Source organism: Crassostrea angulata, chromosome 6, assembly GCF_025612915.1.
Source record: "Crassostrea angulata isolate pt1a10 chromosome 6, ASM2561291v2, whole genome shotgun sequence".
Taxonomy (NCBI): domain Eukaryota; kingdom Metazoa; phylum Mollusca; class Bivalvia; order Ostreida; family Ostreidae; genus Magallana; species Magallana angulata.
In genome coordinates, this window is record NC_069116.1 from 35,883,621 (window position 1) to 35,901,231 (window position 17,611).

General features: G+C 31.9%; 1 protein-coding gene across 2 annotated transcripts in view; it reads left to right on the forward strand.

Moving 5' to 3' along the window:
- Nucleotides 1–17,611, forward strand: part of LOC128187906 (nucleolar complex protein 4 homolog A-like) — a 108,482-nt gene that overhangs the window by 56,010 nt on the left and 34,861 nt on the right. For both annotated transcript variants that reach the window (XM_052858591.1, XM_052858592.1), the window contains 3 exons: nt 2,979–3,039; nt 9,810–9,920; nt 12,505–12,665. In XM_052858591.1, the coding sequence (XP_052714551.1) occupies nt 2,979–3,039; nt 9,810–9,920; nt 12,505–12,665 (333 nt within the window). The remainder of the gene's footprint in view (nt 1–2,978; nt 3,040–9,809; nt 9,921–12,504; nt 12,666–17,611) is intronic.

A 17,611-nucleotide genomic window follows, 5' to 3' on the forward strand; every position in this document is an offset into this window, starting at 1 on the left:
CTCTCCCTCTCTTTATACAATAAATAATGTGAAATCTACATCAATTTTGATAGTTTTTCAGACACGAGTAAATAAAAACGACATCTTTAAAACAGTTTCCATATTTCTGACACATTTCTGTTGCGGGGATAAAGTAATTATCGCTATTCCTAAGAATATCACAGCGGATAATTATCCTGGTTTGTACGCGAAGTAAATAACAGTCATTTAATTGTAATGGAGAAGACAAATAAAATTTTTGAATGTTTTTAATTTGAGAAATTGAGCACATTGAGGTACAATTTTCTTCTTCACATCTATACATGTAGGGTTTTTAAAATAAAAAACAATAACTATTATTTTTTTTTAAAACAATAACTAGTAAGTACTGAGTAGTTGATGAAAAAAATGTAACTATATGCACTCATATATTTTGATCGCTTTACAAAGTGGGGGGGGGGGGGGGGGGGGGGGGGGCAGAACGAAAATATAGGGATTTGGAAGTTAACAACTTAACAGTATACCTCTACCAAATGTTTAGTTTTATATCTTGTGTAGAATTTTCTTATTCTGGTAAAAAATAGTATTTAATGAAGGTACAATGTCAAAGATTACATGTATACAAAAAAAGTGTAAAATTCGAATACTTTACAATATTTATTTTTTGTTTTTCTACCGAGGGACCATATGGCACAATATCTTTTGAACGCCCATTGTTGCTCAGGTGAGCGATGTGGCCCCATGGGCCTCTTGTTCAGATGTTAGGACAATATATTTTTTTCTCCGATGCACTGGCCTTGTCTTATCATTACGATAGTCTTGTCTAAGGATATTTGAAAAAAAATGGAGGAGGTCATTGCTTTTATGCGCTTTGATATAACAGTTGGGTTACCCTTTTTAAATCCTTTTGTTACATTAATTGTTGGTGTTGTTTACAAGTACATTCAATGATATCAATATATTCAGGTTATTTTTTATTTCCTAAAAAGGAATATGGTTTCATTCTGTACACATAGGAAACGATCATTACTTCGTAAAGATAAAACAAAAAAAATGAAATTGTCTGGAATAGACTGCATCGGGAAGGTGTGCTGGAGATTGCAACTCCCGGTGGTATTAGAATATAATATGTATGCAGTAAACATTTATGTTTATTATTGATATGATATTAATTTTTTTTAAAAGGATAAAAGAATGATAGGTACAAGTTATATTAATCATCTGGCATAGTATTGCAATAAATCAGATTTTTAACTATCATTACTATGATCATTTTCTATAAGCAATAATTATAAAGCACTATTATGAACAACAAACAGTTTAAAAGAACTATAGTTAATAATTATAAAGCACTATTATGAACAACAAACAGTTTAAAAGAACTATAGTTGAACTTATAAGAATTGGTAAATTACAATGACAGATAGGGTAACTAATGTTTAAAAAACAAGTACAACCGTGTTTAGAAAATGTGTGTGTAAAATGTATCAATTGCTTCTTCTTTATAATTTCTGTTTATAAATGCTATGTTTCCTGTTAGTTTGAATTACTCTGGTGATGTGTGTATACAGATATGTGAAACCCATGATTTTGACCAAAAGATTTTGACACTGTCTGCAGGCACTGTTTTATATAGTGAGGTCAGATCTACACTGTTACACTTTATTGATTTGCCTAGCAAGACAAAATCCTAACGAAATACAGGTACAAAACAATATACACAATTTTTCATGATTTTTCAGCTTTTTAGACCTCCCAGCTAATTCCTTGCATAGGGTTGACCTTCCGTACCGCGTGCATGTTGCACTAACACATGTCAGAAACTTACCGGTGTATAGTTTACAATGTCCCATTCACCTACTTTTCGTGTTATTTTACCTCCCGTCTGTAACTTACACTGTGTAGAGTCAACACAACAGTCAGAGCCACAGGTTTCGCATTTTACTTCTGATTCTCATGTACCTAACATATGGGGCCTACATATTGCATATCAATTTCAACAAAAGACACCCCTCTAACTCTAAAAATATTGAAGGGTACTTTATCCAAAACTGTCCCTTGCTACCTTTAGGTGTTGAAAGCAGGTTAAGGTTTTGGGGGGCAGGTGCCCTTTGATGGCAATATCTAAGTTACTACTGGTCCTCACCAAACTTGCATGGATGGTGTGTCTTATGATACTTATGCACGTGACAGGCTTAAATGCTGAATCTGAGCCATAGTTTTAGGATGCTGGATGAGGTGAAGGTTTTTGGAGCTGTCACATGTTTATGTAAATAATAGTACTTATTCAAACTTGCATGGTTGTTTAAATATGTAAATGAATCGCAGAGGTAGCTTCAGATGCTGAGAGTGATCTTGGTTATCTAGATGCTAAGGTGTTCGAAAAAAAAAACACAGACTCAGTATGTAAAAATTTAAAACACTAAATGGCTGCTTGACATGTGAATTGTCATTTCATTCCAGTCATGTTTTTTATCATAATGTTGCAAGTGTCTTCCTGCATTTAATTTGTTTACTCATACATGTATTAGCATTAACAATTTTTTTTTTTAAAATACAGCAGTTGTTATTGATAAAATATGGACAGTTAAATAGAAAGCATCCATCATTTTCTATAATAGAAAATTACTTGACTTATGATTTTTTTCTTAGCAGAGGGTATCATTTGTGAGCTTGCTCACAGTATCTTGGATGGATTTTGATTTATTCAAGATATGTAGCTGCTTTTGAACCCAAAATCACATTAAAGCCCTCATTTTTTATTGAAATAAGCATGTCAAAAATCACAAGTTGGGGGTGCGTGTTATTGGGAAAACAGATTTGTGTGTGGGAATTTAGTCTCTCATGGGAGATTTTGAATATTTAAGCAATTTCATGGTAGTCTCTTGGGAGATAAAGGAGGGTTAACAGGTATGACTTTGTAAGTTCATGTTCTGCACAATTGTTGTTGTTGACTGTTTCAAGTGTACTGTAGTAATGTTGTGTATTTGTTTTGGCAGGGGGTGCCATTAGCCTGTTGGCTTTGAATAGTCTATTTCTACTGGTACACAAACACAATTTGTGAGTATTAACCATGTGACAAATTATCATGTACAAGTATTGCATTTATATAAGAATTATGATAGATGAAATTTGATATTCAATTATCATTTTTAGCTGTAGGTCACCTGAGTCACTCAGGTGACCTCTTGCTATCTGTTTTTGTCCTTCGTCGGTTGTAAACTTTTGAACATTTTAGCTTCTCCTCTAGAACCACTGAACCAATTTCAACCAAAGAAGAAAGTACATATATCATCTTGAACATGTCTGTATATAAAGTACCAGCTACACACTTTTATCCTGTTTTCAAAAAAGATAAATGACATTTTGTCATGTTTCCAAGATGTAGTAGAAAATGATGAAAAAATGGCACATTTGCTCATTGTGTTTTCAACAGTAAAATGTCTCAGCAGCCATCCCTCACAATGAAATTAATATATTTTGAATAACATCACATGATTTAGTTATAATGTGAATTTCATCGTGGGGGACGGCTGCAGACATGTTCTTCTATTTAAAAAAATATTGTATCTGCGGTATTATGCATTCTTTTCATCCAGCCTTCGGCATATCGGAGTATCAAGTAGCATTATTTCCTGGCTATTATGCTCGGGATCGCCCTTCAAAAAAAGCTAAAAACCTACCTGGAAGTGACGTCACATACCGTATAAATAGTGCTTCCATTGTGATAAACACTCATATTTTTTCTGGCGACATCGGGACATGAGCCCTTGTCGGTTATATGGTCATTGCGGTGTTAATAAATTTTCTAAGACATGGTCTTAGTTGCAAGGTTTGTAAAGCCTTTGAAAACGAATTAAATCTACCAATGACGAAGTCTTGGTTTGAAAGGATTGATAATCCGTGCATTTCGTTTTACACATGGTTCATGTGGTTTTACAACTCAAGTTGTACAATACACGTTGTGTATTTGTTGAATGCACGATTAGAACACGCTGTGTTCAGAATTTTGTCGTGAATATATTTTACCGCAAGTTTTACAGTACACGTTGTGTATTGGTTGATAGTAAGTTTATAAAACACGTTGTGTTCAGAACTTGGACTATTATATAAAAGATTTTACACCGCAAGTTGAATAATATACACGCTGTGTATAAATTAAATAGTACAGTACAATTAGAACACGCTGTGTTCAGATTTTTCTTATGGTTTTATTGATCTCAATATCGGGGATATAAATGAGACAAGAGATGGAATTTCTCTTAACTGCTGAATGATACTGGAGATAATTGGTTTACGACCCACAATTTACAAAATGTAATGCTCATAGTAAAATGACCAAAGGTCTGAAGTTTGAACAAAATAACAGTCAGGTTAATAATACAACTGTACTAAATCATGTAGGTGAAAGAAGATAATATTTTACATGAAATTAATGTTGGTTTATTGATCATGATAAAAAAGAAGTATTTAAGGCATCAGTTTGCACATGGTTGAAATAAGTACAGCTGATGATATCATGAGTAATATTATTTGGTGTCATTGAAGACCAAACAAGAAATTGCACGAATGAACAGGAATTTATTTTGCTTCTCAGAGCAATACATTGGCTGTGAAATGTTTTAATTCTGGGATGAGAAGCTCACGTATACGTATGTTTTCTATACCACATAATATATGGTGTTTTCAAGTTATTGTCACAGAAAAGATGATTGTCTACATTACATTTATTTATATTACATTGTACAGTCGAAGTTGTGCATGTTGTGAAGTTTGGAAAAAAGAAGCTTAAAATCTTGGAGAATCATGAATTTTTTGAAAGACGTACGAACTGATTCATAAAATATTAGAGAATTAAATTGATCAATGTTTGGAATGGGTGCAAAAGACAATCCATGCAGTGTTTTGAATTGTATCAATTGTTTGTGCAGTTTTATTCAGATATAAAGTTTGAGTTGAGAGTTATAAAGTTTGACTGAAGTGACAGTGAATGTTGAAAACAGGAGTACCAGTATTGATTAAAAAATTTGAATGAAAGCCATATATATGTCTAAGTTAGTAATAGAGAGAAATCAAACAAACATTAGGATACTTGGCTTGAAAAGTACTTTTAAAATAAGTACATGTACCGGTAATTAATGTACATGTATTCAGTCAAATAATTAATGGTTTTACTATTTAATTGTTTTTTGCATCCATAATTATTACAAAAGTCATAAACCTGCACATCATTATATGATTAATGAGGATGATTTGAGGAACAAAGAACCAAACATTTATTGACTTAGATGATTTGATTTCAGACACCATACATGAATTTATTTTAAGCTAATTTAAGTGAAGACTTCATGGAAACTAAGGCTTGATAAGTATTGTTATGACACTGTATGATAAAAGGAAATGAAGTTGTTTGATACATTGCTGAAATCCTGAGATATAATATTAAAAGAAAAGGTTCAGAGTGAAAGAGGATCAATGTGGTCAGAATGAAAATCCAGAAATAATACAATGTTCACTATAACCCTATTTGTTATAAAAATAAACATTGAAATTTGATCATACCAAATATAGTCCCTTGGCATGGAAATTGATTATTTGAAGAAATCAAACAAATATTTATTGTTTGAACTATTATGTAATTATGATATTAATACGTACAGTATGAAGTTGAACAAATGTAATGACTATAAAAGTAATATCGAAGTCAAAAGTTTAAAATCTTGCTTTACTGGTGGCTTCAAATACTAGTACATAATGAACACAACAACAGATGTTACAAAATTTTGGAGTAATCAAATTATAATGCAAATAAAAAAAAATATTAGTAATATTTTCTTTCCTAAACTGTGCATACAAATAGAAATATTATTAAATGTCTCCTTCAAAATTATAAAAAAAAAAAAAAAAAAAAAAAGGAGGGGGTCACATCTAAAAAAAAATTTAGATATAGCATGAATATATCATAATGCACAAACTATCTAGATGAAAATTAGGAAGCTAAAGTAACAGTACTCTAAAACTTTTGAGTTATGAAAATTGTTCATTTCCTTCCTGAAAACATTCTGCCACAAAATAGAGTCCTTACTAAACTTTGTAAAAATGTTTTTTTAAAACAGTTTTATTCAAAAAAAATTTGGCATTGTAAAATATAAATATATTCTACTAGAATTAATATGTGATGCAGAATTTTCAGACTAGATGTGACCCAAAATGGCTACCCAAAACCTAAGGACTGAACCTCTTTTAATACTAAATAAGGCCAGCATTTTTTTATTTTTAGGTTTACAAACAACAAAATGATAAAGTTCCGTAGGAGGAGGAAATAAAAAAAAAATAAAAATCTCTTTTGACCTACAATTTTCTTATTTTTAGGTTTACGAACCACAAAATTGTAAAGTTCTGTAGGAGAAAAAAACCCTTTTATGACATCATCTTTATTCTAATAATAAAATGAATGACAACTTCATGATAGTGGTGTGTAACTGCATCAAGTGTAGCATGTGAAAAGTATGTCATCTGTGGAACATATCACTGAAATAGTACAATAGAATATTGGACATACAGCTTTGAAATTACATGTACATTTAGCAATGTCAGGGGTGTGCAATTACAAAATTTGGCCACAAAGTTACTAGCCCAAGATTCAAAGTTACTGGTCAGACTATTGTCGGACATGTCAACATTTCATTTTATAAAAAAAAAACCTAAATTATATGTACATAAAGTCATAATGTTTTCTCCTGTATGATACTAGTATATAATTATTAATATACAAAATATTTATTACTTTCATGTTTTCTGCAGTAGACTTGTTAAAAAATATTCAACTTCATTGATCTCTCACATTTTATTTACAAAATTGGTTTGGGTGTTTATATGTGAGAAAACTCAAACATAACATTGTGAATGTGAACAGACTCTATAAAATCACTGCAACTATATGTGTGCGTGTATTTTATCCTGTTGAATTTCCATGTACAAAGTACAACTATGCAATGAATTATGAAATGGTAAATTTTGATTGAAAATAACGGAAAATGCACAAACAATAATATGCAAAATATGATTTTTTTTAATTCACTAGGCAGGTCACTTTAAAATGTGTTCATGAGAATAGTTACTGCAGAAATTTATAATCTCTCTCTCTCTCTCTCTCTCTCTCTCTCTCTCTCTCTCTCTCTGTAAAATAAATGTTTAAAAAAGCCAATGAATACATATGCCAATTCAACACAAAAAGAAAGGGAATCATTTTACAGTGATGTACTTGAAAACAGCTGCACAGGTAACTATCGAAGCCATGTTCAGTGAGGTGTGACTATCTCGTCTAGCCACTGGTCAACACTGTCGGTAAAACTTCAAAGTATGAAACTTACAGCAGAGTGTTTGTAGAAGCTTCTCTGAAGAATGTAGCACGAGAAAAAGATGCGTAAGAAATTTTAAGGCTATCGTGACACAAAAAGAGCAGATTTTATGCCTCTGTGATAACAATGACGATACACTTTTCCTACTAGGAAAAATTTGCTGTCGGGGAGAAAAAAAAAGATCTTTTTTGTAATTTTATTTTTTTTCTAAAAACTCAGAAAACCGAGCGGCGGGTTTGTAAACCTAAAAATAAAAAAATGCTGGCCTAATTTCTATTTGAATAGCAAAAAAAAATATCTACATTTAACTCCTAAGATATTTCTAACTTAACATTTTTTAATTAACATTTAAATTTTTTTAGGGATTTGGTGAGTCAATTTGTTATGAACTGTTACGTAATTAGTTATGTGATTAAAACCAATAATTTTATTGTATTTGAAAGTAGTTGACTAATGTATTTGTATTTATATTTGTTTTTAAAAAGTAAGTATAATTGATACCAATTTCTAAATGAATGGTCGATGAACAAATTGGGAGGATTTCTGAAAATTAAAAAAAAAATCACACTTCCTTTTGATATTTTTGGGAGTTGATTTTAATCAACTCTCCTATGCAGTTACTCAGACAAACCGAAAGTGAAACAGTGTTTGGACCTCAGCACAAATCCTCGCTGCTGACAAGACTTAGTTCTTGAAAAAAATTGATAAATTCGATGTAATGTATGCTAAAGCATTGTTTTTCAAGGAAACTTATTTCTAAATACCTTGAAAATAGTCAGATTTTAAATGGTAAGAACAATTTCGATATGTTTTGTAGTCGTATGTATTCCTACTCCAGAGTTCAATATAGTCTCGTTCAACTCGACGCTCGGCTGTCTCCGTAAATCTCCAAGAGTCTCTCTTGCTTGTCGGAGATTTACAGTGTCAGCCGAGCGTTTGGTTGAACGTGACTAGAGTAGAATATTGCTTGGATCCATACAATTTTCGAGAAATAATTTCTATTACTGATACATAGTTTGATTGAATTAATTTTATCTTTAAATATTATTTAACATGATTCATATGGGGGTTTCTCGACATTCTTGTCGAAAATATTATAAAAATGTGCATAGCTCAAATACAAATTAGAAACTGCATGTACTTGTCATGCAAAATAACTTATCATTGATTTTAAAATAAATAAACATCGACAAAATCAACTCCCGCCAGTTCTTCAGTACTTTGATTATTATTTTAGTTGACTGCATAATATCCATATTAAATTTTATTTTTGTTAATTTGACAGCTTAACTGAATTTTTATAAACACTAATCCCCAGCAAAACAATGAGAATCAAAGTATAGAAGAACTGAAAGCTGGGCTCTTTTGGTGTGTCTTTATGCATAGTGTGTAGTAAAGACTGAAAATCTCTCTCTCTCTCTCTCTCTCTCTCTCTATCTCTCTCTCTCTCTCTCTCATATGCTTTTAATGTCGGCAAAGCGTCAGATAGCGACCAAATTTTGTAAGCGGCTATTAACAAAAATATGTCTGTCTAGTAGAAAAAGTTCAACAGTTGCTGCCTTGAATTTTGCAACAAGCGTTATATATTCAATCCCCATTTCTCCTTCGCACAGCAGAGTAGTTCATGGAAATTCATGCGCATTGTATGTGTCCAAAATGCATAGTCTTGTTTTAAAACACGTTATTAATAAGAAAACTAAAAAAGATAGACAATTCTCTCAAAATTAAAAAAAGAAACAAAATGCCAACACTTTTGACAAAACTCTTTGTGTAACTATTTGGTATAGCGGAAGCTTTTACTTTAACGCTGTTTGGTTTTTTGTTTACTTTTGAAGTTGTGCTATTTATAGTAACATTGCGATTTGCCTGCCTACAGCCAGGACTTTGCTTTCAGTAGAGCCCGGCTAAAAATTGGGCTCGTGTTAATGTACATACATTACTTAGAGTTACAGAATCATAATTTGTTTTAAGGATTTTAATTTTAAGTATTTTTATCATTTGAAAAAAAAAGTTTTTAATAAAATAAACAAGTAGACTTATTAATAGTAAAGTAATAAAACATATAAACATAAAACCTATATTGAAAGTTAACATACTTGAGAAAAAAATACTTTAGGAAGCTGTGCACCTTTTCAGTAGTACATGTAGGTCATACACTCTGATATGAGAAATTGGTCTTCTGCTGAACTATAGGATTAAGAGTCCTTTCCAAAAGAATTCAGGCAGGGAGGAAACTCAATTAAATACATTTATGAGATTGTGTATGGGCAATGGTACTCAGGTGACCGCCAAGGCCTATTGGCCTCTTGTTTAGAATTTAGAAAGTTGGATTAAACAATCCCGGAATATAAAAAATGATTTCATTAGCCATGTAATTATGATATTGATGCACATGAATATACATTGCAAAAGCCACACTGCAGTTACTCAGGTGACTGATAAGGCCCATTGACCTCTTGTTTTTTTCAGGGGTTATCCTGATTTTTATGAGAAGTTGTATGCTTTGTTTGAGCCTGGTGTCCTACATGTGAAATACAGAGCTAGATTCTTTTATTTAGCTGATCAATTTTTGTCATCAACGTAAGTATGAATAAAGTGATTGTTTATCCTGTTAATTTATTTCTTTTCTGGTAGTTAGTTCAGTAATCTTTTCTGACTTGCATTTTGACAATGTTTTATTTGGTATCCACCTTAAATCATACATTTATACTGATTACATCACGGTGTAGTACCTAAACAGCTGTTATTTGTAAAAATAATGCGGTCAATGTTTCTATTAAAAAAATTATACTGCTACTAGCTGAACAAAATGGCTGAAATAGTAAGTATTTTTTTCGCACATTGAACAAAATGCCCTTATATTCAAATATTTTAGTTTAGTAGAGTAGTTGACAACCCTTACGGAACAAAACAACCATTTTGACACTAAAATATCATTAAATTTTTCTATAAAATAATGAATTTACATGAGACTTAGCAAGAAGTGTCATTGATTTGGGCACATATCCAAGCAATCTAGTCTTTTGAACTTGATTAAGCCATATTTAAAGACATTTATAAGAAACTGAAGTGACAGATTACTTGATATAAGTACTCTGTATAGTTAGCTGGTTAGAATTTCCCTATTTAATCATTTATTAAAGAACTATAAAGATTTTTCTTCAAAGAACTTATGTTACCGCTACTATTAGACAACAACACTGGTTTCTATTGGAAATATGCAGTTCCTAATTTTACTGAAGCTACTTCCACATAATGCATTGAATTAAACAATTATGTTTATTGTTATCCCCTCATGCAGCTTGTTGCGAAGGGGATATAGCATCGCTACCGTGCATGTGTGTGTTCGTATGTGTGTATGTATGTATGTGTGTGTGTGCACTCCATTTCAGTTCTCTAGTAAATTTAAAAAAAACCTTCCAATAGAATTTCCTCAACCTTTGCACAAATATGCCTCATTGTAAAAGATTAAAACAAATGCAATGTCATATCAATTGGTCAATGAGGCTCATCCACCAAATCGTTCTGCTATCAGAGTATGTGATCAAATATACCAGGCTTGTGTGATGAGTATTGTGCTAGTGTATGTAAGTGTGTACATGAAGGAGGAGGGAGATTCGATACATTAACCCATTATTATTGAAATATACAGCAAAATTTAAAATTTATAATAAATCTTGCTAATACAATTATCAGAACATATATTTTAATTTATTTGAAATTGTTACTCAATGCAAAAATTAAATATACAGTATGTAAACTATATTTTAAAATCAGAATGTCAATCCTAATTAGAATATGCCATGGGTTTCTCATTAAAGCCAAGGACCTTCTTCTCCTCACTTCATAATATGTAAAATACTATGGAATCATTTAAATTTTTTGAATGACAAAATTTTACTCATTTGTTTACAGTGGATAACTTTTCAAACAGGAAAACGACCATGAAAACACAATTTGAAAAACATTCTTGGGATTTAAAATCTTATGTTGAAAACATTAAAATCCACAAACATTGGTTCCACAATAATTACCTATTCCACAATAGTGTTTTAATTCTAATTAATTATTTATGTCGCGAGGGGATGCTCCGCTTAGCTCTTGTTTCTATATGATCTATTAATTATGCATCAGTAGATTTCTATACTATTAAAGGTATATGTGGCGTTACGTATTTGGAGTAAAATTTTTGACATGAGTGAGTAAAAATACAAAATGCTTCTTAGAAGATTAATTAGACGTTTCACAACCTTATGGCCCATAAAACATGTTCTGTCTTTAGTTATTTGTCTCTAAACTTTACTACACGTCTGATGAATATTATAATGCTATCCACCATTTGTAACGCCACTGCGCATGAGTGCGGAAAAACCTAGCATTGAAAACACGATGGAGAAACAGTTTGTTTACAATTCAGAATCGTGTTTTTTTATGTCTTAATTAGATATTTCTTATATCAGATTATACTCGAAGCATACATTAAATTAATGTAGAACTATATAAATTGTGGATTATGTGTAATAAAGATAAATACGATTTTAGCATCATCGACACTATCTTTTAGCAAAGAAATGAAGCATATAATTAAATCTTATTATCCCCTCGCGCAACTTGTTGCGAAGGGGATATAGCATCGCTACAGTGCGTGTGTGTGTTTGTATGTGTGTATGTATGTATGTGTGTGTGTGTGCACTCCATCTCAAATTCTAGTAAATTATAAAGAAAACCTTCCAATAGAATTTCCTCAACCTTTGCACAAATATGCCTCATTGTAAAAGATTAAAACAAATGCAATGTCATATTAATTGGTCAAATTTTTGTGCAAAAACTTAGATAAAATTACACCATTGTAAAGGAGGTGGGCATACATTATGACAAAATTTGTTCAAAACTAAAAATATTTATCATAGATTGCCTATGGGCAAACAAATTTATCAAAACATACATAACATCCTAAATGCCCTGTTTTCTGTGATTGCTAACCCTGTTTAGTATTTTGAAGACTACCACAATGTATTATGTCAAGATATTAAAAATCTGCATCAGAAAATTTTTTGTGAATGTAAATCTTCAGAGGCTTAAAATTTTCCCAATAATTGCATATTATACAATAGTGCATATTATATTTCAGCAAAATAAGGTATTAATATTTTTTTAATTAAAGGCATTTACCTTCTGCAATGGTTGCTGCTTTCGCAAAGAAGTTGGCCAGGATCTCATTGACTGCTCCAGCAAGTGCTCTTACAATCACTATCCCTTTCATATACAATCTCATCAACAGGCACCCCAACTGTAAAATACTCATCCACAGGGAAACACCAGAAGGTAATCATGGACAAATCTACACTCAGTCTATATCCTAGCCACCTCAGGGACAAATCTGCACTTGGTCTATATCCAAACTTAGGTACTAATCTGAGTCACAGGTGACCTATTGCTATCAGTCTTTGTCCGTCGTCATGGAACATAAATCTTTTGTTAATAATTTTACAATTTTTTAACTTCTTAAAAACTGCAAGGCAAAATGTTACCATTTTTAGGTCTCCTGAGTAACTCGGGTGACCTATCGTGATATGTTTAGAGTCACCTGAGTAAACTCAAGTGACCTATTGCTATCTGTTTTTGTCCGTTGTTTTGCATCGTCCCTTGTGTTTATAATTTTACTTTTGCTTCTTGAAAACCAAAAGGCCAATTGTTATTATTTTTATGGCTTATGGCCATCTAGTTACTAGATAATCTTAACGGAAAAAGTTCACAATAATCTGAACATGGCGACACAAAATAGTTTTATTCAAATGTTGTAAAGTTTACTGTTTGTTGTTTGTAATAAATATCTTTAAGCAAGATTATATTTTTCCGTATGTTACCATAATGTCTCGTGTACAATACGCACTCGTGTATAATACGCACCCCCAAAAATTACCAAAAAATGGCAAAAAAATAACAGGTCCTATGTATAACACGCACCCAAAAAGTGGTGAAATCAACAGCCGCCATATCCCTCCAAACTATCAATGTTTCATGATAATTTTATGATCCATGTGCAATTTCTTTAATTTTGTGATCGGAACATAGCACAGACAATGAAAATCGTCGGCCGCCATTTTCCCAATAACTATCGATGTTTAATGATAATTTATAACCCAAGCGTAAATATTGTAATTCCATGATCGGAACATGGCCCAAGCGATATTAGAGTAAAAGTTCTTACAATTTTACTTAAAAAGTATGGCATGATTTACATGGGCGGTATCAAATATCATTTGACACTTCGTAAAGAGTTTCTTATACAACATCGGAGAAGTTGAAGATCATATGTAGAGAAAAACGGTAACCGAGCTTAGGGCTTAAAAGTAATAATGTTTGCAGATATAAACCAAAACAACATCAAAAGAAATGATTTAATTGATTAATTATAGTCAAACTCTTTGATTGTTGTTAAATAAACATTGTGAAGAAACATATGTATGTCGTATATCGTCATTATCAAGTCGTACAAATGATCGATGTAATTTCAGCAGTGTCTATGTAAAGCAATAACGTTTAACTGCATAACTGGACACAAAGTAATTAAGTTTAATAAAATCAGAATAATTGCTTATCTACATGAACTTGAAAACACTCTGTGAAATCCGATACAAGACAGGTGCATGCTTCTGACACCGGAAATTGTTGAACAAACATTGACCACGCTTATAAATCGGTAATAAATGCATAAATAGTGGGGTGATTACTTCTTGTTTAAATATAATGTGCCTTCTTTGACACCTCCGCCATAATCGAATGTTGTTGATTTTCCAAGATTAAAAAATAGCACAATGTTTACTCGATGGCCTTTGGTTGTGCTTTGATTAAACTGTTTATTTGCCAGAAAAATATTCGAAATATTGGCCATCCTCTTGAAAAAATTTTGAAAACAAAATGCTTTTAGTTTTGCTAGAAAAAAAAAAGAAAAAATATAATATATGAATTACAAATAAAATGAATTATATATATTGTTGATGTGGATTTCATGTGAATGCATTAATTATAGTACATATTAAACATGCAGTACATTTCATCATATGGTTATATTAGGGTGCTTTCCATATAACTGGCATTGCCTTCGTCGCTGATTCCTGGAAGGCGAGCGATTGTGGCAACGCAATATACCATTGCCAAGTACAAAAAATATTTTTAAAAACCCTGAAAAATACGGTACTAGAATGTTAATATCATACTGGTGTAAATTAATTTCTAGTACTAATACTAACATTACAAATATATTATACCTGTACTTGTAAATTCAGACTGAAAATACAACCAGTACTAACCCTTGGATTGATTGTATTTGTCATATTTTTAGCTCAAGTGAGCTTTTCTGATCAAAATTTGGTCGTTGGCGTTGGCGGCGTTGTCGTTTCACATTTTCTTCTTCTTCTCCAGAACCACTGGGTAGACTTCAACCGAATTTGGCACAAAGCATCACTAGGTGAAGGGGATTCAAGTTTGTTCAAATGAAGGGCCACGCCCTGTTTAAAGGGGAGATAATTTAGAATTATTGAAAATTTGTTGGTATTTTTCAAAAATCTTCTCAAAAACTATTCAGCCAGAAAAGCTTGTGTGGAGGCATCCTTGGGTAGTGTAGATTCAAGTTTGTTCAAATCATGGTCCTTGGGGGTAGGTGGGACCACAATAGGTGGATCAAGTTTCACATATGAATATATAGAGAAAATCTTTAAAAAATCTTCTTCTAAAAAACTATTAGGCCAGAAAAGCTCAAATTAAAATGGAAGCATCCTCAGGTAGTGTAGATTCAAGTTTGTTCAAATCATGGTCTCTGGGGGTAGGGTGGGGCCACAATGGGGGATAATTTTTTATATATATAGAAAATCTTTAAAAATCTTCTTTTCAAAACTATTAGGCCAGGAAAGCCCAAATTTGATTGGAAGCATCCCCAGATCGTATAGATTCAAGTTTGTTTAAATAATAGTCCAGGGATAGGGTGAGGCCACAATGGGGGATGAATTTTTACATAGGAATATATAGAGAAAATCTTTCAAAATCTTCTTCTTAAAGACTATTTGGCCAGAAAAGCTTTAACTTGTGTAGAGGCATCCTCGGGTAGTGTAAATTTAAGTTTGCAAAATCACAGTCCCTAGGGCCTAGGGGCCGCAATGGCAGTTTGAATTTTTACATAGGAAGATATAGAGAAAATCTTTAAAAATATTCTGGGAAAGTTTTTGGTCCAAAACTCAGTACTTAGTGTGAAAGCACAGGTTATGCAGATTTAAGTTTGATGAAACCATGATTCCCTAGAGAACAGTGGGGCCGTGAAATGGGGGGGGGGGTATATAGGAATAGAGAAAAATCTTCTTACAGGTACAACAACAAAAGGGGCTTGGTATTTACCTAAAAAAAATTGGCAGATTTTCAATTTTTTTTAGCAAGATCTACTGTACTTAGTTGTCAAGATATTTTGATACTTTAATGGATCAGATTTAAGGCAATTGTTGCTCAGGTGAGCGATGTGGCCCCTGGGCCTCTTGTTAACTCATGTGGTTTATCAAATGTTTGGCATAGTCAGTTTTTAAATATTAACCAAAAATGGGTTTCAACGGCAGTAAGCAGAGATTATAAGATAAGTTTATTCAAAATTGGCATGCTGATATAAATAAATCATCAAAAGGAGTTAAATATAAAATCTTTAAAACAAATTTTGGATATGAAAATTATTTAGATATTTTACCCCTGAAATTCAGAAAATTCTTGTAAAATTTCTTACTTCAAATCACCATCTACCAGTTGAACTGGGAAGATGGGAAGGTATCCCATTAAATGAAAGATTTTGTCCTATCTGTAACACAAAACGTATAGCCGATGAATTATATAATATTTTAAAATGTGATGCAATATCACGAGTCCGGAACAAGTTTATAGATATAAAAATTTCCAAATGTGCTAAAGTTTGCGTACCTAATAACAACATGTAACATAAAATTGTTGAGAAAATTGTGTATGTTTATAACAAAGATATACGAGGTAGTCTGTCCTCCATGAGTTTCAATTAATACAGGGGTTTTCCTTGCTTAGTTTTTGGTCCGTTTACCGGTACCATTCCCAATCCAAAAATTACTGATATTTTCCCAAATCCAGATCCATCTTTCCCAATCAAGTGTCAATATTTTTAAATATCAGAACATGTTCAGCTGGTATATAAAATGCAACTTGAACAGCTTTTTTTTCTTCATATTTGTTTATTACTAAGCATAAATAATGGACCAAGTAGGGGCGACTTCATTGACACATTCGCTTTCCGTAACTTCGCCCGAATTTCCTCATCCTGTGCATTAATTTCAACCGATGTTATTTGCTTTCATGGTGATGATTTTTAAAATTGGTAATTTATAATTAGTTAATAACTGTGCCAATTAAATGCTAAAACTATCATAAAATCGTAAATCTGCAGTTATTTACGAAATTAAACAGTTTCTCTCTACATAATGGTTGTAATTGGGTCAAAGGGTAGGACTAATACCCCCAAATGCTAATATCATTGCCATATTGAAAAGAATTATATTATTGCATGTTTGTCAATTACCTTATATAATTAAGAAACATTTCATCTATAAAAGGTAAAAATGCATGAATTTAATTAACTTTTACAAATTGAAAAACTTTAAGAAATTTGGAGGAAAAAGTATTTCCTTTTAATCTTTGAATGTAAATGTGTGTTTGCTTCTATTCTATTTCAGTAACACTTATTATTTAAAAATTAAGTTTAAAATCTATATATATCATTGTTACATCATAAAATAAACTATTAAGTCTTCCAAACTTCTCACTAATTTTTGTGGGGGAGAAGTAATAAAGTATAAAATTCTGCCTTAGGTTAGTCCTAAAAAAAACTAGTAAGTTTTTATAATTTTACCAATTTGAACAGTTTACGCGTAATCTTCCCAATTCCACGGACCCTGGACCCAGTTTAAAAATAGAAGGAAAACCCCTGTTATATAACATTTCTCAACTTTATAAACCTTATAATTATATATGTTTATACTTTTTGACCCAATTTATATGTATATGTACCATATGTTTGAAATGGTTTTGAGTGAATAAATGAAGTGAACTGATTTCGCGCTGGCTGTGGCGCTGTTACATTGCACCGCGCACCAACTCTGCCCTGCCAAACCTCCCCCCTCCCTTCAAGCATCAAAAATTTTCCTGGTAAAACACTGAAATGGCAACAGTGCCATGTTTAAGTCAAGTATGAAAAGAAGGGAAGAGAACTC